The sequence below is a fragment of the Mus caroli genome, chromosome X, assembly GCF_900094665.2.
Source record: "Mus caroli chromosome X, CAROLI_EIJ_v1.1, whole genome shotgun sequence".
In the NCBI taxonomy this organism is placed as follows: Eukaryota; Metazoa; Chordata; class Mammalia; order Rodentia; family Muridae; genus Mus; species Mus caroli.
In genome coordinates this window covers 29,188,974-29,209,788 of record NC_034589.1, presented here as the reverse complement: position 1 = coordinate 29,209,788, position 20,815 = coordinate 29,188,974, and the positions used below count along the sequence as shown (strand labels likewise).

The 20,815-nt window shown below is 38.5% G+C and overlaps 1 protein-coding gene across 2 annotated transcripts in view; it reads right to left on the bottom strand.

Moving 5' to 3' along the window:
• Nucleotides 1–20,815, bottom strand: part of Dock11 (dedicator of cytokinesis 11) — a 187,577-nt gene that overhangs the window by 5,860 nt on the left and 160,902 nt on the right. For both annotated transcript variants that reach the window (XM_021154032.2, XM_029473424.1), the window contains 8 exons: nucleotides 19,038–19,144; nucleotides 11,059–11,181; nucleotides 9,422–9,535; nucleotides 8,301–8,447; nucleotides 3,709–3,919; nucleotides 2,929–3,119; nucleotides 2,347–2,447; nucleotides 796–934 (listed from right to left, as the gene is read on the bottom strand). In XM_021154032.2, coding sequence (XP_021009691.1) covers nucleotides 796–934; nucleotides 2,347–2,447; nucleotides 2,929–3,119; nucleotides 3,709–3,919; nucleotides 8,301–8,447; nucleotides 9,422–9,535; nucleotides 11,059–11,181; nucleotides 19,038–19,144 — 1,133 coding nt within the window. The remainder of the gene's footprint in view (nucleotides 1–795; nucleotides 935–2,346; nucleotides 2,448–2,928; nucleotides 3,120–3,708; nucleotides 3,920–8,300; nucleotides 8,448–9,421; nucleotides 9,536–11,058; nucleotides 11,182–19,037; nucleotides 19,145–20,815) is intronic.

The window sequence follows — 20,815 nt, the reverse complement described above, 5'->3', positions numbered from 1 at the left end:
GAGACAGGGTTTCTCTGTATAGCCCTGGCTGTCCTGGAACTCACTTTGTAGACCAGGCTGGCCTCGAACTCAGAAATCCGCCTGCCTCTGCCTCCCAAGGACTGGGATTAAAGGCATGTGCCACCACTGCCCGGCCTAACTTCTTTTTTTTTTTTAAAATTCTTTGTTTTTTTATTTATTTTGTTTTTTTTTCAAGATAGGGTTTCCCACTATAACCAGCCCTGGCTGTCCTGGACTTGTGTAGACCAGGCTGACCTCAAACTCACAGAGATCCTCCTACCTCTGCCTCCTGAGTGCTGGGACTAAAGGCATCCACCACACACCCTACTGCCAGTATCTAGCTTCTTATAGCTAAGATAAGAACATTATCTAGGAACGTAGCTACTAAGTTAATCTTTTCACCCCTTTGGGATTCTCCCCGAGAGACTCTTGTCAATCATTAGATCAATTTAGACTTGCTTAGCTAGTTGTCTTTGATGTCATAGCATAAAGAATAAATGAACCCACATGATGGAAGGAAAAACTGAGTTCTGAATGTTTTCTTTTTATCTCTACTCGTACACACAGGACAGTATAGGTGTCGTGTCACATGCACACTGTAGCACATATACAACACATAGCCACCTATTCACCCACACATGTATCCATTCATACAAAGAAAATAAATTACAATGTAATGAAAATTAAATATAAACTAAATAATTTTAGAGCAATACATTTCAAACCAATATATTTTGTTAAGAAGTACTTTAGGGACCCCAGTCGGTCCTTACTTTTAAGGATGTTAACACTTGCCTGCTCATGGATAATGTCAGACAGTTCTTTTACCATGTCTCTGAAATTTGACTTTAGCCCTTCATGGTACTCAATTTGATCCTCTTTAATTAGCCGCTCATTTAGTTCAAGTGCAATGCTGCATGCTTGTATGAATTTTCTGTGGAAGAACATGAAGATACAAAGAAGAAGAAACGTTACTTACTCTTACAAAGTATCACCATCCATAAGTTTGACAATTTACTTTGACAATGACTTTCTTAAAGAAAAATTGGAATTTTCTGTTTTTTTCCACTATTGGTTATGGTCACTTCCTTAGTTTGAAATACATTCAAATAACCTTTCTTTTTTATCTTTCTCTTCTGGTTTCTGGTCTGTTTTAAAACCTGGCTCAGTGCCTGGTGCATGCCTTTAATACCAACACTCAGGAGGTAGAAACAGGTGGGTCTCTGTGAATATGAGGTCAACCTGGTCTACATAGCCTGTTCTGGGCTAGTCAAGATTATATAGTGAGACCCTGTCTCAATACAAAACAAAAATAATTTAATACCTAGCTCAAAACATATGCCCCCTAGGAAACTTAATGGAGTCATTTAATGTCATTCATTCAAACACAATTTATTTGGGGGCTTACTATTTGACTAGTAGTATTGTGTGTAAAGTATTTGGCCTGGTAGGACTAGGGACAAAGTAGAGGAACTGCCATAAAAGTCTTTTCTCCCATTATTTCATATGTTTAAGTTAAGTTTCTTCACTTATTTTTTGTGCGTTTAATGCCCAAAATGAAGAGTGGATACACAGAGTGGAAAAGTACCTCATTGCCTACATATTTTGTATTCCTGTCATAGCAACTAGTAGAGTTCTTTGTATCTGCCAGGCAGACACTATTAATAAATATTGGTAAATGAATGAGTACAGGTTACTCTGCAACCTGGAATAGATGACGAGTCGCAGACAGAAAAAGTAAATGATTAAAGTCAGGAGCAAACGAGCTTATAGGTCACTATCTTTCTCCTTAGTCTATTTTATTCTATTAGTCATGCTTTGTAATTGATTTCTATTTACATATGAGTCAGACTTTTCTTTTTCCTGACCATTCAGTGAAGCCTTAGCTTACAGAGCTACTCACTGCAGACAAAGAAAGGCATTCTCCAGAGCTGCAGAGTCCAAGTGGAAGTAACAACACAAGGACTAGAAGAAAGCCTGTGCAACCTTTGTAGCCCCACTGCACCCCTTCCTACATGGTCTGAAATGCTAGACTGCAAGGTCAATCAGGCAACGAAGGAAATCGTGTAATGAATATAGCCTTGTGTTTGTGTCATTTAAAATATCCAAAGCAATAGAGTAAGCTGGTATATTTAATCCCTTGGGTCACAGGAGCAGTGTTAGTGCCTCAGAGTATGAAACAGATCGTATGGTTCCTGACCACTTACTTAAAGAGCAATTTGGAGATCGATTAATCACTGCAAATGCAGAGAATACCCTTACTTAGTGAATATTTTGATTTCCGATTTTTTTTTAACAGAAAATAGAAGAAAAGAATAGAGGTATGATCTGAAGACTAACACTTACCTAAACATGTCCTTCAACTCATTCACTTTCTTAGGTGGATACTTGTTAGCTTGACTTTCATTTAAGAAAGCCCTCGCATATGCTAATGGACCAGCATTGACCTAAATTACACATGAGAGAGAAATGATAGTGTGGCAAGCATGTAATCAAAAGGAGAGTTTGCATTTTCCTTTTCATTAAAACCCCCAAGGGCTGAGGGGATAGCAGATACACAATAAAATACCTAAGAAACCCACAGCTTAGAGATCTATTTTTTTCTCATGAGAAGTTTGTGTGAAAAACATTAACTAAGGGGATTAATCTGGCAAAATGATACACCAATAAATTAGTTAATGATTTCTGATGTAATAATACAGGTCATGGCCAGCCTTAGAGGTTTATCGTAATGTCTTCTGATATAATACAAAATTCGTATAAATTAAATGTGATTTATTTCTTATGTTAAAACAAGAATATTGATTTTTTTTTTGCTCTCAATAAGAACATAACATACAATAGTAGTTAATGCTTGCTCCGTGCCCTCACAAAAGCAAAAGAAACATCAACAGCTTTTTGTGCTTGTTGCGCAACCAATCAACATACCTGCACAGAGACACAGCCCTGCAACTTTAGCTGAAGCTGAATCATGTCCACGTCAACAGAGGAGCAGAGCTTGTGTAGCTCTGCAGTTTTATCTTTGATTTCATCAGTAGCAACATCAATTGGTTTTAAATTCACCTGCTGTTCACAGGTTATAGGTATCCTCTTTTTTACATATGGAAATGAGTTTGAAGCTATGAAATGCAAAGACCATTTTTTAAAGTAGCAATGAAAGAATTTTTTTCTTTGTATTTATTCCTCTCTCATATACTTCCCTCCATTCACCCCTCTCGACCACCTCCCACCTCCCTTCTCCCCCAAATTCACTGCTCCTCCTCCTCCGTTTCTCTTCAGAAAAGAGCAGGCTTCGCAGACCAGACAAGGCCCAATGAGCTACAATTGGACCAGGACCTCGTCATACGAAGGTTGGATGAGGCAGCACAAAACCAATTTTAGAAAATAATTTATTCAGTAGAATTCTAGGAAAACCCAGAATCAACTTGTTTTATGCCTTCCCATGCTTTTCTTAGAAAAAAATCCTAAGGGTGCCAACTAGTTCCTCCTGCTTCAGGATGAAAGGACAAAGTTATCTTTATGAGACACCTCTAAGCAATTAGGAGTAACATATGGGAAAACGATGGTTTATTACAAGGACATGTTTGTATAAACTTGTAAAATAAATGATTCACATTTCAGACACATGGTCCTGCTGGCCAGCTGGTACTTGTGTATATGAGAAGGGATCAAGACAGATATGAAAGTAACATATTGATTCCTACTCACTGGTCAAGATAGTACGACGTTTGCACTGTTCTTCAATGCAACCTTGTTTCTTGCCTGATAATGTGTATGGGGCCTCAAAAACAAATCTGTTGATATTATGATTCCTTTCAAACTCCGTCTTTCTTTCTGTGAGTTCTTTGTCATCAAAATACGGCTTCACATAAGTGACTTGTATATGAGCAAATTTTGGATCAAGCTCTTTGGCATTTACCTATAAAGAGATTTTTTTTTTAATCAATGAAAAGAAAATGATAGTACAGCTTACCGCTTTGAGGCCACACAAGAAACATGGCATTACAACTATGCTCCTGATCTATTGTACACTTACTGGGAGAGATTATAGTTGTGTTTTACAGATAATTTATCTTTTATTATAAGGAAGGTACAGAAACCTATAGAGACTACAGAAATATAGGAGGAACAGAGAACACCACTGCAATCTTAGTCCTCAGCAATTAGTGTTTTCTACATTTCACATATTTCTTTCCAATTGTTTGTATGCATATATGTTCTCAAAATTGAGATTCACATTGAACAGTTTTGTAATCTTATTCCTTAAATATTTATTAAAATAGTTGTACAATATGTGAGGTCTACCTCAATAAAAACATGCTGAAACTACTATAGTTTCTACTGGAGTATTGACAATAGCGTTAACACTATTTATTTATATTATTTGAGACGGGGTTCCACACTTTATCTCAGGCTACCTTGGAATTCTCTAGGTAACCCTCAATAACGTTAAACTTGCAGTTGTCTTCCTGGTTTGGCCACTTCAGTGTTAGGATTATAGGTGTGAACCACAAGTGGCTTAATATGACTTTAATGGTTGAATGAACACACATGAATTATATTGGTCATTTTCTTACATTTTGCTATGGAAAATCATGTTTTGGTGAACATTTAATGTTTAATGAATTTAAATGGTGTAGGGTTTTTTGTTGTTCTGATTGTTTGCCTTAGGATACATTTTTAGAAAACAATTATTTAGTTCAAAGATTTATATAGCTTTAAGTATTTTAATATATTACCTAATTATGCAATAAAGTAGTATATCAATTTGGCTATCCACAAGTAGTGTCTGATATCACAAGTGGATATTTTTGAAAGATTTTATTATTTTTATATTATATTTTATGTGTATTAGAGTTTGTCTACATGTGGGTATGTTCACAAGGACATGTTTGTATAAACTTGTAAAATAACAAATACTTGTAGTTCTTGCCAAGGCCAGAAGTGAACAACAAAATCACTGGATCTGAAGTTAAATGTGACTGTAAACCAGTATGTGTGTGCTGGGAACTGAGGCCTAGATCCTCCACAAGAGAAGCAAGTGCTCCTAACCATGGAGTCATCTCTTCAGCCTTCAAGAGTAGTTGTCCTTACCTACATCAGTTTAATCCTAGCCAGCAGAGGAAAGGGATCAAAAGAAAGAACAGTGATTCTATGTTGAAGACATAAAAGGTGGAGTGCTGGTCTAGCATGTGCAAGGTATTTAGTTCAATCCCCAGTGACAACAGCAGCAGCAGCAGCAGCAGCAGCAAGATAACCCAAAAGTCTAGTGATGGTTGCTGGTCATTTTATGAGTCATCAAACTTCTATGCCAAGAATTGTTGCTGCTGTCCTTGCTGAAGGTTCACTTGTGGATTCTCGAACTCTCTAGCATTTCTCCTTAACTCCAGAGAAAATTCGGGATTTGCTTTCAGTGTCTTCTCAACAAAATCTGCCTAGTTTCCTAGGTGACTTGTTTACTAGCTTGGTTATTTATCAGCCACAAAGAAAAGAAAGGAAGGAAGGGAGGGAGGGAGGGAGGGAGGGAGGGAGAAAAGAAAGAAAGCCAACAAAAATCCAGCCCCCTAACCAGTCTCTGTATGATTTTATCCTCCATATATGTAGGCATAAAGACAGGGGACAGTAAATGTCTAACACTGTTAACCTCTTTAAATCCCTCCTATTTACTTAGGTTGCTCTGGAAACATTAACCTGTCTTTCTGATTATACTTATTTTAGCCAAAAGTCCCAAAAATAATTCTCTCACGTTTAAAAGCTGGAGTTTTAGAAAAAGACCTCAGTCAAAGCAATTATTTGGCTAAGATGAAAACATCAATAGAAAATAAAAAGTTCAAGTGGGATGTCAAATCCTAAAATATTTATACATGCACATATTAAGTAGTATACCGTTTATGTATAAATAGCAGGAAAGACTTCTTTTCAGTGAAGATTCTAGCCCCATTTATATATGGAGATAAGTTTGTATTGATTTAAATGTTGGGCCAAAGGACACATACATTTAAGATCCGGGAAGACACTGCTAAACTTCTATTCAAATTGCCTGTGACTTTAAGCAGATTTTGTTCTTTGGCAAACAAAGAGTGGTTTCTTTTGGTTTTGGTTTTGTTGTGCTTGGCATATTAGCTTAGGTCCCCAGCTTCCCCCCCGTCCCCCCTGCCCCGCAAGCACACACAAGAATGCCTTCAATTCTACTGTTATATATTAAAAATCAACTTCCCTATAAAGAGTGGCAAAATTGCTGCAGAGAACCTAAAAATTATGCTTCTGCATCTTTAAAACCATCTCGGGATGACTTGTGATCATACTACAACATAAACGCTACGCAACTGCTTGCTATACTCTCTTACTTAGGGAACAGTTACAAAGAAAACATCTTGCAGGTATGGTAATGTATGTCTATAATTTCAGCACTCTGAAGGTGGAGGCAGGTCCTGCATTTCAGTCCCACCTAGGTCAGATCCTGTTAAAAAATGTTTCGGGAAAAATAAATTTTGGCTAGGGTGAGTGTTGTGTAACAATTTCCTATAAGGTAAACAAAGCCCTCCATCTTGGTCTCCAAGATACAGGATATTCTAAAGGGAGGTGAAACACTGCAATCTTCAAGGACACTCCTCAAGAGACACAATGTTCTTGGATATAAAATATTCCATCTTGCAGGGAAGGTCAGTTAAAGAAGTAAACTACTCAGTAGCCTCATGGGGTTCCTGAAACTGACCACATTCACTCTATCTCTCCTTTTCTAAGCATAAATAAGGACTGCTGAGATACGTTCACAGATGAGCTGAGTTGTCAGGAAGAAGCTCAGCCCATATTAGTTGCCTGAAAAAGATACTTTCTAATCTGTGGAAGCTGTCTGCTTTTGTGAGCTGTCCTTTATGCTAGGTTGGGCTTTTGGTTGATACAGAGGTTGGGCTTTTGGTTGATACAGTGGTCTTTGAGTCATTTCTATTTTACTAAGTAACTTCTTATCTTGTTCCCATTTTAAAAAAAAATCCTGAAAAAACCTTACTATTCAATAAATTGCACTTTGTGGCACCCTTACTTTGGACTGCCATTGGTTTTCTTTCTGGGATGAGTAGATGCTTGCTCATGTCTTCCTGAGAATACTGACATACAACACTGGGTGACATAGGGAATTCTAGACTAGTCTGGGCAACAAAATAAGAGCTTGTCTCAAAACCAAGGAAAACAAAATAACAACAAAAAGTCTGCAACTCTTTGGTACAGATGCAGTGTTTTCTGAATAATTTGGATCCATGGTTGGTTGACTCTGTGGCTGTAGAAGCCACAGTTATGAGGGGGGACGATTGTATTTTATATGGATAGAAATAGCTTCGTGTATGTCACCTATGAGAAGTATAAAATAACATCAGAAGTCTGGTTGCCTCACAGTGGTTTTTCAGTAGCATCTGGGGCTAGGTTTTTAAAGCAGAATGAAGAAGAAAGACACATGTTGTCCAGAGAGTCTCACTAACCATCACCTATGGAAATGAGCTGAGACTCTGGTTGCAAGGACAGGGAATTTTCTACTGTCTTAATTCAATGAATCAAAACAAAATCGGTGAAACTTATAGAGAGGTATTGCCAAATACTGATCTGGAACTAATCGTGACATCTACTTTGAAAGCTCTTAAGCCTATGTTAAAGATTATAAAACTCACAAGAGATACAGGCGTTTCTAGGAAATAAAGAGGTGAGACTTTTCTTTGTCAACTGTTGTTGAGTTGACTTTAGGTGCTTTGTTGAAAGTTACTGAATAAATGTAGGCACAAACTCTGCACTGCGGAAGTCCTTTCTACCTGGGAAATGAGCTCTCATTCTGGGTACTGTGAGGACTCAAACACTCTGGCTGTTATTTCCCAATGGCTGTCTAGAAGGATTAGTGCGTTTCCCACAAAACAGTTAGACCTTTTACACCTTGTTATGATAGGGCTTAACAGGATAGATAATATTTAGGGTGAGACCCAAACTATCTCTTTGTAAACTGACTTCATTAGAAATGCAAATCTAGCCCATACTGTAATCCAAAACCAGGAAAAACTGCAGGGGGAACTATTGTGAGTTTGAGACTAGCCCTCCCCCCCAAAAAACAAAAAACAAAAGAAAACATTGGGGGATCAGGGATTCAGTAACAGCCTTGCCAGTGTAGGCAGAAGGGCCTCGAATGTGACCTCTTGGGCAGTGCACGTCTGTAATCTTAGTCCCAGGGAGTTAGAGACAGCTTCCCCCTCACAAATCAGGAGCAATGTGCTAGGCCTGTGAGAAATGAACAGTGCTTTCAAATGCATGGCACAAGTTACCTTGTCTGAATCCTGAATTATTTTGACATTTTCAGTACCAAATTTCTCCCCGTAAAGTTTCACAAGTCTCAAGGAAATCTCTGAAAGGCCAGTGAGCTTGGGTTCCTTATAGATATACTCCTTTCCGTCTTCTTCTTCAAAAAAAGACTATTGTAAAGGTAAACAAATGATACTGTGTGAACAAACATTCAAGGAGAATCAGCATGACTAGTGACAACATATTTGAATATACTTAAAATAATACTTATTAATATTAGTTTTAATATATTTATGTTGCCTAGTTTATGACATCTTGATATAACCTAGAGTAATTTGGGAAGTTGGAACCTCAACTGAGAAAATATCTTATCAGATAAGGCTGTAGGGCATTTTTTGATAGATGTTGATATAGGAGGACCAAGCCCACAGTGGGTGGGATCACCCCTTGGGCAGGTTGCCCTGGGTTCTACAGGAAAGCAGCACCCCTTCGTGGCCTCTGCACCAGCTCCTGCCTCTAGGTTCCTGCCCTGCTCGAGTTCCTGCTCTGACTTCCTTCAGTAAGGGAGTGACTTGAGAGTTGCAAGCTGACTTAGACCCTTCTTCCAAAAGTTGCTTTTAATTACTTGTGTTTTAACACAAAAATAGAAATTCTAAGACCATATTAATATTTTAATTTTAGTATATTAATAATATATTAAATTCCACAAGCATATAGTCAACTTTCTAACTTTGAATAAGTTGAGAATTATCAAAGGCACAAGCATACAAACATTATTGTCTGGAAGGGGATGATGTTATATGAAAATACTTTTATTTTTTATTTATTGTATTAATTATTCCCATGTAATATTTTCCTGTGTGTACTCAAATTCATAAGTATATAAACATATTTTTCGTAGAAGGAGGAAACTAACATGTATTTTTTTCATGAATTTTAGTAATGAGAAGTTCATACCTTGCATCCCTGACCTAAGTAGAGAAGAGAAGCAAAGTGAACTGGAACATTACAAAATGAGCGCCCTGCTGTGTACATAGCAAGAAAGACTTCTAGAAGAAACAACTACACAAAGGCCATCTAGTAAGTCAAAGGAAAACATTTTAAAAGTCAAACAACTTGATATACTTTGCTAAAGTACACTTACCTGGCCATAAAAGGCAACTCTAAAGAAAGTACCTAAAAGTCGTTTTTTGGTGTGCATAACCTCCAAAATTTTTGTGTAAGCGCCATGGAGAGTTCTATAGACTTGAGTCAGTTTCTGAAAAAAAAAAATGAGAATAGAGAATTTTGTGATTTTGGCAGTCATTAAGTATAATCATCAAGATCAACAGGCAAGAGAGAAAAAACTATCAATGTTTAGTTTTTACTATTATTTTGTTCTTGTTCCTTATTTATTTTTGAGACAGGGTATTACTCTACCCACTACAGTACCAGGCCATCCTGGGCTATTAGCAAGACTTCACCTCAAAAGTTGCAATAAAGGGGATCGGGTTGCAGCTGAGTGGTAGAAAACTTGCCTAGCCAGGGTTCAATGCCCAGAAGTGCAAAATATTTTAAATTATATGAACATGTGAATTTTACCTATTTATGTATACTTATTAACTTTCCTTTTTAAAATGAATTTTTCTGCATGTGATATTTTGCGTGCATGTATGCCTGTATACTACAGAGGTCAGAAGACAGTATCAGATCCCCTGGAACGGGATTTTCAGATGATTCTCAGCCACCATGGGAGTGCTGGAAATTGGACCCAGGTCCTCAGCAAAAGCCACAGGTGCTTCTTAACCGCTGAGCTGTTTCTCCAGTTCTATTTGTCAATATCTTCAAACATTTTTTTCTGTTGAATCAATGAGCTTTATGTGGTTTGCTAATAGAGGTATGGGTGAGATAAGCTCTTATATGAGCAAAAATGACTCAAAGACAGCTGTATCATCAAAAGTCTACCCTGGCGTGACTCATGAAAGCCCAAGAGAACTAAAACCCTGGAGCACACTTGCAGGTAGCTTAACTGGTTAAAGACTGTCTGTTTCAGAGATCTCAGTTGATCTGAGACTCTTCTGGACAGCTCAGATGGTCTGAGAGTGTCTTCCAGTAGTCCTTACCATTTATATTGGAGAGGGAGGGACTTAGCACCTCTGGTCAGCTTCAGGGACTTCCCAAAACCTTTGAGTTTAAAACAGGTTTTTGTTTTTGTATGTCACCACACTCAGATCATCCCACATCTACTCTCAAAATAGCTTGAATCCCAAGCCAATTTCTTTCCCCTTTTTGTACAGATGCAGTGAAAATTATGATATGGGCCAAAAGACTTGTATATTAAAAAATTCTGTCCCATGCACATGGCAGCAGCTCTTCACTAGAATTTATCAACAGTTTTCTTGGCAGGGCACATTGTTAGACACTCACAGCTGGCTTATTAATGCCATCATACTGTTTCTTCATCATGGTCAGCCAGTACTTTGTAGTCTCTGCACTCAAGTTCAAAGAAAAGACTCATGTTTTTAGGTCATTCTTGGTGATATGGAGATTTGGTGGTTTTGACAGTCCAGGGAGGAATGTTACAATCTGGACTGAGTCTTGGAAACAGAGCAATTATGCTCAATGTCCTATGCACCCTGGCACAAACAAAAAGGGTAAAATAAGAATACTTATTCTGTGATAAAATTCCAGTATTTTCATTAGAAGACATCAGAGTAAAATGATAGGGACAACATGATATTAGTGTTTTAACAAGACCAAAACAGTATAGAAGGCAATGATGGCAATGTGTCCATCCCCTACCTCAAACTCACGGCGCTTCTCATAAATTGGAATAATCAACTTGGAAATCTCAGAAATTACTTCATATCGCTCTGCTTTCCACAAACCATCCACACACTGTTCTAGCAACTCCAGCAAAACCTCCTGCATTAAGAGAAATACTCAATGAGGCATTAAAAGCATCTTTAGACAAAACAATTGTTAACCATTTTAACTTATTTTTTGTTTTTTTCTTTTTTAAAAATATTTTTATTAGATATTTTCTTCATTTACACTTCAAATGCTATCCCAAAAGTACCCTATACCCTCCCCTTGCCCTGCTCCCCTACCCACCCACTCCCGCCTCATGGTTCTGGCGTTTCCCTGTACTGGGGCATATGATCTTTGCAAGACCAGGGCCTGTCTTCCCAGTAATGGCCAAATAGGCCATCTTCTACTACATATGCAGCTAGAGACAAAAGAACATACCAAATGGGCTAAGTTCAAGCAAATGCACAGAAGTCTATTTGTATGACCACATCTTCCCCCCTGTTCACTTCTTTCTTCTGAATCAGTAAGCTATAGAGCTCAGGATTCCTGTACTCCTACTGGTGAGCTTCCTGCCTTAGTCTTGTGATTGCTGGGATTACAAGTATGCACCAGCACTACAGTTGAAAATACAATCTCAGAACTGTATTTTCTTTTTTTTTTTTTAGATTTATTTATTTATTATATGTAAGTACACTGTAGCTGTCTTCAGACACTCCAGAAGAGGGCGCCAGATCTCATTACGGATGGTTGTGAGCCACCATGTGGTTGCTGGGATTTGAACTCTGGACCTTTGGAAGAGCAGTCGGGTGCTCTTACCCACTGAGCCATCTCACCAGCCCCCAGAACTGTATTTTCAAAATCAAATGTTACAAGTACCAGGAAATTAGAAATGTTTCTAAAATATGACATTAATGTCAACAGTAAACTACATGTGTTCTGTTAAAGTGAAAATAGAGACTTTACTTGCAGATAGTATCATGCTGAATTGAATCCTTTGATTCAAATTATGGGCTCAGTTGATCTGAAAGTTGAAGGGTGATTTACTACAGGATGGAAATCATGCCAGGGTGTGACAGGGCAGGTGGTAAGGGTAGAAGTATGGTTGGATATCATCAACAAATGTTGTATGCATGTATAGAAATAGCAATAACATACAGAAATATCAATGTGCACACATGTTTTAAGAAAAAATAAGTAACTAAATAGACAATGCAAAAAATGCTTAACAAGGTAAATTCCACTAAGCTTGTATACCTCCATTATTTTCTTTCATATTGAAATAATGCATAGAACATTAAAGACAATGTGACAGCTTTTCAAGCTGTCACAAGTGATTTAGGTCTTCATTAAACTGAAATAATCCAGAGAACGAATTCTTCCTTCATATGATTTGAACATCAGGGATGGGCTAATGTCCTATGACAGAGAGCTCTTTTGCCTGTGAAAATCATAACAGCTGCTTGCCACAATTTTGTGAAGTATCATCTCATGTTCTCAACAATAAAAAAAGAGTAGGCCAACTGCTATGCTTCTGGCTGAGTCTTAATAACTTGTTTTCCACTAGATCTACAGAACTGATTGCCAAAATGATCCGTCTTTGTTTCTTAGATGACTGAATGCATCCTGTAGATCTCATTGCTATATAGCAGGTGGCAATATTCTATAAATTCTTAGCTAGAAAATGAGGTGCAATTTTTACTTTATCCTGTTATGAACTGAATTGTATTTCCCAAAATCAGTGCTTCTCAACTTGTCAGGTGCTACCCCTTGGGGGTTGTGGGGGTGGTGGTAAATGAGCTTTCACGGGGGTCATATATCAGATATTCATACTATAATTTGTAACAATAGCAAAATTATAGTTATTAATTAGAAACAAAATAATGTTATGGTTGGGAGTCGCTACAACATGAGGAGCTGTATTAGAGGGCTGCAGCATTATGAAGGTTATGAAACACTGCTCTAAACTGTAAGCTAAAGTTCTTACCTGCCTCAGAATGTGACCTGATCCAGAAAGTGTTATAGATATAATTGATTAAGAAGAATATAGTGAACAAATAAAATAATTAACTAATAAAAAGATGAATATACTGATAAAGGGTGAACCCTCAAGCCAATATGACTAGCACCCTTATAAGACACTGCAGGTATTCAGGAAAATAACATGTGACTACAGAGACAGAAACAGAATCCATATAGCTGCAAGCTAAGGAATGCTGAGGATCAACAGCTATCACCAGAAGGCAAGGAAGGCTTCTACCTTCTATTCTATTCTTCTTAGAATAGTGGAGGTACTGACCTCCTAGATGTTTTTCCTGGTCCAGGTAAGGAAGGCAATTACAAATAACTTGGTTCGCATTTTACTAATCAATCGGGTAAATATTTATAGTTCTACAAAATTTGCACACTGTCTCAATAGCTGACATTCCTAATAAACCATGATTCTTTAGAGATGGGAATATAATTATTTATCTAGTTTTCTTCTGTAACTCATATACTCCTCTTATATAGCAGTTGCTCAATCAATGTGACTACTTGAATAAAGAGTCAGCATATTAACATTCAATATCTATGTTAAGAAGTTTAGCAGGCACATGGTGGTACATACCTCTTTAGCACTCAGGCAGAGGTAAAGGCAGAGGGGCAGAGGGGCAGAGGGGCAGAGGGGCAGAGAGGCAGAAGCAGAGAGCCAGAGAGGCAGAGGGGCAGAGGGGCAGACAGGCAGAGGCAGAGGGGCAGAAGCAGAGGGGCAGAGGGGCAGAGAGACAGAGAGGCAGAGGGGCAGAGGGGCAGAGGGGCAGAGAGGCAGAGGTAAAGAGAGAGGGGCAGAGGGGCAGAGAGGCAGAGGCATAGGCAGGGGGCAGAGAAGCAGAGAGGCATAGGCAGGGGGTCAGAGAAGCAGAGAGGCAGAGGGGCAGAGAGACAGAGGGGCAGAGGGGCAGAGAGGCAGAGGTAAAGGCAGGGGAGCAGAGGGGCAGAGCGGCAGAGAGGCAGAGGGGCAGAGGGGCAGAGGGGCAGAGGGGCAGAGGGGCAGAGGTATAGGCAGGGGGCAGAGAAGCAGAGAGGCATAGGCAGGGGGGCAGAGAAGCAGAGAGGCAGAGAGGCAGAGGCAGAGGGGCAGAGGGGCAGAGAGGCAGAGGAGCAGAGAGGCATAGAGACAGAGGCAGAGGGGCAGAGGGGCAGAGGCAGAGGCAGGGGGGCAGAGAGGCAGAGAGGCAGAGGGGCAGAGAGACAGAGAGGCAGAGAGGCAGTGAGGCAGTGAGGCAGTGAGGCAGTGAGGCAGTGAGGCAGAGAGGCAGAGAGGCAGAGGCAGAGAGGCAGAGGCAGAACTCACAACAATCTTCTTTCCTCTTCCTGTAGACTGCTAGGATAATAGATGATGTGTATTGCTGAATATGACTCATTTTAATATAACTGCTAAATCATTGTCACCTGTTTCAGATATGAAAGCATGAGGAAACCCTTCTACATGAGCCCAAACTGGTACTTGGTTGAACACTGTGATCAATTTATAAAATTAAATAAATAAAAGTATGTATAATTATTGCTATAGAGCACAAAATCCCACTATGTTAACAAGGCTATCTCTAGAGAAAACATACAGCTGCTGTTTGGAAGACAAGGATAAGCTCAAGGATATATGTCCTGTGAAGTACTGTGTGTGACTGGGGCCACATACTAAAACCAATGGAATTCTAAATTATATCTAAGTCTCAGATTGTGAAAAGTGAAAAGATTTGTTTCCTTTCTTCTCCTTTTCCCCTTTCCCCACTTGAGACAGGGTCTTGTTCTGTAGCCAAGCTGGTTCAGGAACTAGGTACACTAGACAATTTTCATGGCAATACTCCTGCCTCAGTCCTCTGATAACTTGGGTTATCAGATGCCTAGCATAGTATATTCCTAGTACAATTTTTCTTTGGAGGTAGAGTCTCCTTATGTGGCTCAGATTGGCTTGGAATTTGAGATCCTTTGTGCTTCTGCCTTCCAAGATGGAGATTACAGGCATTTGTTGCCATACCTGCATCAGCGGCAACTGTTAGAAAAAATAGAATTTTGCCAGGCAGTGGTGATATACGCCTTTAATCCAAGCATTCATGAGGTAAAAGCAGGCAAATCTCTGTGAGTTCAAGACCAGCCTCTTCTACAGAGCTAGTCCTAGGACAGCCAGGACTACACAGAGAAACCCTGTCTCCAAAAGCAAAACAAACAAATAATAAACAAATAAATACATATTTTAAAAATAAAAAATGTAATTTTGTGGGATGATACACCACTTCAATCTCGGTGAATGTCACATTTGCCTTTTTATAAAACTTTGCATCTAGAATTTTATTTTAGAGGTGATATATTTCATTTTAAAATATTTTTATTACTGTTTCTTTATTGTCTTCTATGAAGTCAACAGGTTTCTTTGTGGCATTACCATGCATCCCTATCAGGTACTCCCCTCTTTTCTTATTCTTTATCATGTAAATAGAAAACTTTCGATAGTTAAATTATATAACTCTTTTAAAGATATTTACTGGCATATGAATATGATGATATTCATTCATTGATTTTTTGCATGTATCTTCCACTAAAATATATAATTAAAGCTCTTTTTTTAAAAAAAATCTTTAAGAAATTGCACTTAATTGTGCTACCCAGAGAAACCCTGTTTTGAAAAACAGCAACAGCTGGGCGTGGTGGCACACGCCTTTAATCCCAGCACTNGGGAGGCAGAGGCAGGCGGATTTCTGAGTTCGAGGCCAGCCTGGTCTACAAAGTGAGTTCCAGGACAGCCAGGGCTATACAGAGAAACCCTGTCTCGAAAAAAAAAAAAAAAAAAAAAAAAAAAAAGAAATTGCACTTATCACTCTCCCTATAAATAGCACCTATCATTTCCCAATTCCCAAACATCTCCAAGATACCTACAGATCATTCCCTTTCTTAAGCAGCAGTTCATTCTTCTTTCCTTCCTAATGTTATTTCCTATGGATTTTGGTTTTGTTTTGCTTTTTAGAAATTGGATATTTTATTTATTTACATTTCAAATGTTATCCCCTTTCCCGATTTCCCCCCAGAAGCCCCCTATTCCATTCCCCCTTCCTGCTTTTATGAGGGAGTCTTGAGAGTGGGTGGGTGGGTGGGGAACATGGGCTTGAGGCTCTTTCCTACTTTCTCTTCTATTAGTTTCAGTGTATCTGGTTTTATGTGGAGGTCCTTGATCCAGTTGGACTTGAGCTTTGTACAAGGAGATAGGAATGGATCAATTCGCATTCTTCTACATGATAACTGCCAGTTGTGCCAGCACCATTTGTTGAAAATGCTGTCTTTTTTTCCCACTGGATGGTTGTAGCTCCCTTGTCAAAGATCAAGTGACCATAGGTGTGTGGGTTCATTTCTGGGTCTTCAATTCTGTTCCACTGATCTACCTGTCTGTCTCTGTACCAATACCACACAGTTTGTTATCACAATTGCTCGGTAGTACAGCTTGAGGTCAGGGATGGTGATTCCTCCAGAAGTTCTTTTATTGTTGAGAATATTTTTCACTATCTTGGGGTTTTTTGTTATTCCAGATGAATTTACAAATTGCTCTTTCTAACTCTATGAAGAATTGAGTTGGAATTTTGATGGGGGTTGCATTGAATCTGTAGATTGCTTTCAGCAAGATGGCCATTTTTATTATATTAATCCTGCTAAACCATAAGCATGGGAGATCTTTCCATCTTCTGAGATCTTCTATTTCTTTCTTTAGAGACTTGAAGTTCTTGCTTGGTTAGAGTCACACCAACGTATTTTATATTATTTGTGACCATTGTGAAGGGTGTCCCTAATTTCTTTCTCAGTCTGGATATGCTTTGAGTAGAGGAAGGCTACTGGTTTGTTTCAGTTAATTTTATATCCAGCCACTTTGCTGAAGTTGTTTATCAAATTTAGGAATTCTCTGGTGGAATTTTTGGGGTCACTTAAGTATACTATCATATCATCTGCAAATAGTGATATTTTGACTTCTTCCTTTCCAATTTGTTTCCCTTTGTCCTCCTTTTGTTGTCTAATTGCTCTTGCTAGGACTTCAAGTACTATATTGAATAGGTAGGGAGAGAGTGGGCAGCCTTGTGGAGTCCCTGATTTTAGGGGGAATGCTTCAAGTTTCTCTCCATTTAATTTGATGTTGGCTACTGGTTTGTTGTATATAGCTTTTACTAGGTTTATGTATGAGCCTTGAATTCCTGATCTTTCCAAGACTTTTACCATGAAGGGATGTTGAATTTTGTCAAATGCTTTCTCAGCATCTAATGAGATGATCATGCGATTTTTGTCTTTGAGTTTGTTTATATAGTGGATTATGTTGATGGATTTCGGTATATTGGAGCATCCCTGCATCCCTGGTATGAAGCCTACTTGATCATGATGGATGATTGTTTTGATGTGTTCTTGGATTCAGTTTGTGAGAATTTTATTGAGTATTTTGCATCAATATTCATAAGGAAAATTCATCTGAAGTTCTTTCTTTGTTGGGTCTTTGTGTGGTTTAGTTTTAAGTGTAATTGTGGCTTCATAAAATGAATTGAGCAGTGTTCTTTCTGTTTCTATTTTGTGGAATAGTTTGAAGAGAATTGGAATTAGGTCTTCTTTGAAGGTCTGATAGAACTCTGCACTAAACCCATCTGGTCCTGCACTTTTTTTGGTTGGGAGACTTTTAATGACTATTGCTATTTCTTTAGGGGTTATGAGACTGTTTAGATGGTTTATCTGATCCTGATTTAACTTTTGTACCTGGTTTCTGCCTAGAAATTGTCCATTCATCCAGATTTTCCAGTTGTGTTGAGTATAGGCTTTTGTAGTAGTTTGCTTTTTGAGGCAGGGTTTCCTGTAGCTCAGGGCTAGCCTCTTACTCTCTACATACCAAAGGTAGGCTTGAAATGAAAACTTCTAATCCTCCCATCATTACCTCTGAAGTGCTGAAGTATAGGCATGGATAAACTTAACCAGTTTATGTGTAGCTGAATATCAAACTCAGGGGTTATGCATGCAAGACAAGTCCTCTGCCAAGTGAGCTACATGCTTACCCTGGGCCTTTTACTATTCTGGCTTATGACATAATTGCCACACATCTGGACAATAAGATTGACCTTCCCCAGACTCTGTCTCCAGATTATATCTAGTCACCTGTAATCCAGCTCTCATATCACAGCCATGTTAATCTCCTTACCTTATACCTCTGATTTTGCATATCACATACCTATATTATTTCAATGACTGTCTCCCGAGCAGAACTTGGAGATCATAGTTCATCATTTTACAGTCCTTTTATCTCAAGTCAATAGGCTTGATCTTATGTTGGTGTGTAACAGATCTTTACTGATGAACAAGCAAAGCTGTTTTCTAACCATCTGCAGTAGGAAGCAGGGCACTTCCATTCACACTACTTTGTTACAAATACCGTGCCTATTTTAAGTAAAAGACAATTTTAACTCTAGTTTTCTGGAGTCCCTTTTCACATGCTAGGTGGGATCTGGTCACAGAGATCATGGTATAAAGATGGTCAATAATGTAGGTTAAAAATAAGTTTTATTCATTTTATTTATATGAGTATTTTGCCTACATGTATGTATGCATACCACTTGAGTGTATGGTGTCCATGAAGACCAGAAGAGGGAATCAGGTCTCCTGAAACTGGAGTAAGATGGTTATGAACCACTATGTAAGTGCTGGGAATCAAATCTGGCTCCTCGGAAAGAACAAATGCTCTTAACCTCTAAACCATCTTTCTAGCCATCTAAATGTATTTTGAAACAAGATAATGGGAAGAGTTACTGAGACAAGATTCTATCCTGCCAACAGGAATTCCTTTGCCTAGACAGTTTTATTACTTAAAGCTCACCAACCCTTAATCATTTTTCAATTTAATCCAGATCTAGTAACATAATATAAATAAAATTCAAAATAGGAAATTTCTATAAATGATGATGCATGCCCTGGGATCTTACTTCACTGTAATGAACATCCATCATTCCAGCATCTTCTTTCATGGCTCCTTCTTCATCTATATTGGGAGTAATTTTCTTGAACGCTGAACACCCACTAGGGAATAATTCTGTGCAGAAAACCAGAAACGGACCATATTTATTACAAAAAAATTTGGTAAATAACAGATACCCTTAAGAGGATATGCTATTTTTAATAACAGAAGTGACTTTGGGTCAAAGTCATAAGTACATGTTTCAGCTGTAAAAGTAATTTCATATATTCCTCAGATCTATCGTATTCTATGGTTCTTCTTCCTGTACAAAGTGAGCCCAAATTCATTATAATAAGTAAGTTATGGTTTTGGTGCACGATCTGCAGTGGCTGGTGTAGATGATTTCCTAGTATAAAAATTTATTAAAATGCACATCTTTTCTACATTTGCTCTGTACATATCATCTAGACAAGAGGGTGAACAATTTTTGTTTAACCACTGAATGACCTTTGGTAATCATCTCTAGTGTTTAAATTTCACTGAGACTTGGAAAGGGAAGCCAGTTAGTTATTGGAAGAGCCTAGCCCAGGATTTATATGACAGACAGGAAGTGAAACAGATGGCAGAGATAAAACACCCTTGGAGAAACTGAGTGGGACATAGATTTGAAAGTTAGATGAGCCTGTGTCACTGTATGAATTTGGATGTTTGTTTCTCTAGTATTTATAAAGTTTTCCATCATTAGTACTACCACCACTACCATTATAGCAAGAATAATAATAGAGGTTTGTGAGAATTGCATGAACACTTGCTTGGAATAGAGCTTAGTGTAAAAGAAGGACTAAATGAATTATTATTGCTAACTAAGCCTATCAATGTTTTAAAGTAATTTTCTCAAGATAAAATAAAACAACTGCTGCCAGCTGGAGTCCTGGGAAGTTGCGAGTAAACTGTAGCTGAAAAGAACTTTTACAACTGTGACCTAAATTGTTATTGTGGAGCGAGAATCGAGGTGGAGAAAGTCACATGGTGTCCCTACAGTCTGTGTTTTCTAGGATCTTGTGATTTTGAGGGGAACAAACAGGCACATTTCATATATTGCTGGCATCAAACTTATAACCATCCTCCTGTCTCTGCCTCCCAAGTGCTGAGAATGTGGGTGAGGTACACTCCACCTAGCTTTGACATGGAATCTTGATCTTAATGCTTCATAGTTATTGCTTCTACACTCCCACAAGCCATTCTAGAGAAATAAAAATGGAAGCAGTCCAGGAAGGCACAAACAGTTTGAGTCCAAGTGACCCTGTGAAAGGGTGAGTAGGATTTTGGAGGATGGGATTGCAGCGCCAATACTTAATAAAAAAAATGACTGGCAGTCAGAAGAAGAGTAAGAGGTAAAATCTTGAGGGGTGAGCATTAAAGGGGAAGCTGGAACTAGGAACAAACAAGGGAATGAAGTACTTTGTGAAATTTTAGCTATATGACACTGGATCCAAAGACTTAGGAATAAAAACAGCATTACCCTATAAGGAATGAGAAAAAGAGATGCTATAGAGAAGGGAAATCACATATTTTGGGCTTATGGGAGAATCTGAAGCTCCAAAGTCTTGCTGAACGAGGATGTTATGTGGTGGTACAAAAATGCAGAAAACTTGACTCTTGTTTTCCCAGGGGAAAAGTGTTGTGCCCTCTCTCAGGAAAAGAGAAAAGAATGCCAAAGTCTTTAGAGAGTGAGATCCAGAAAATGGCAAGGTTCTCAGACAAAATGAAAAGAAATTCTGACTTGTGTTGTATCTTATATTTGAG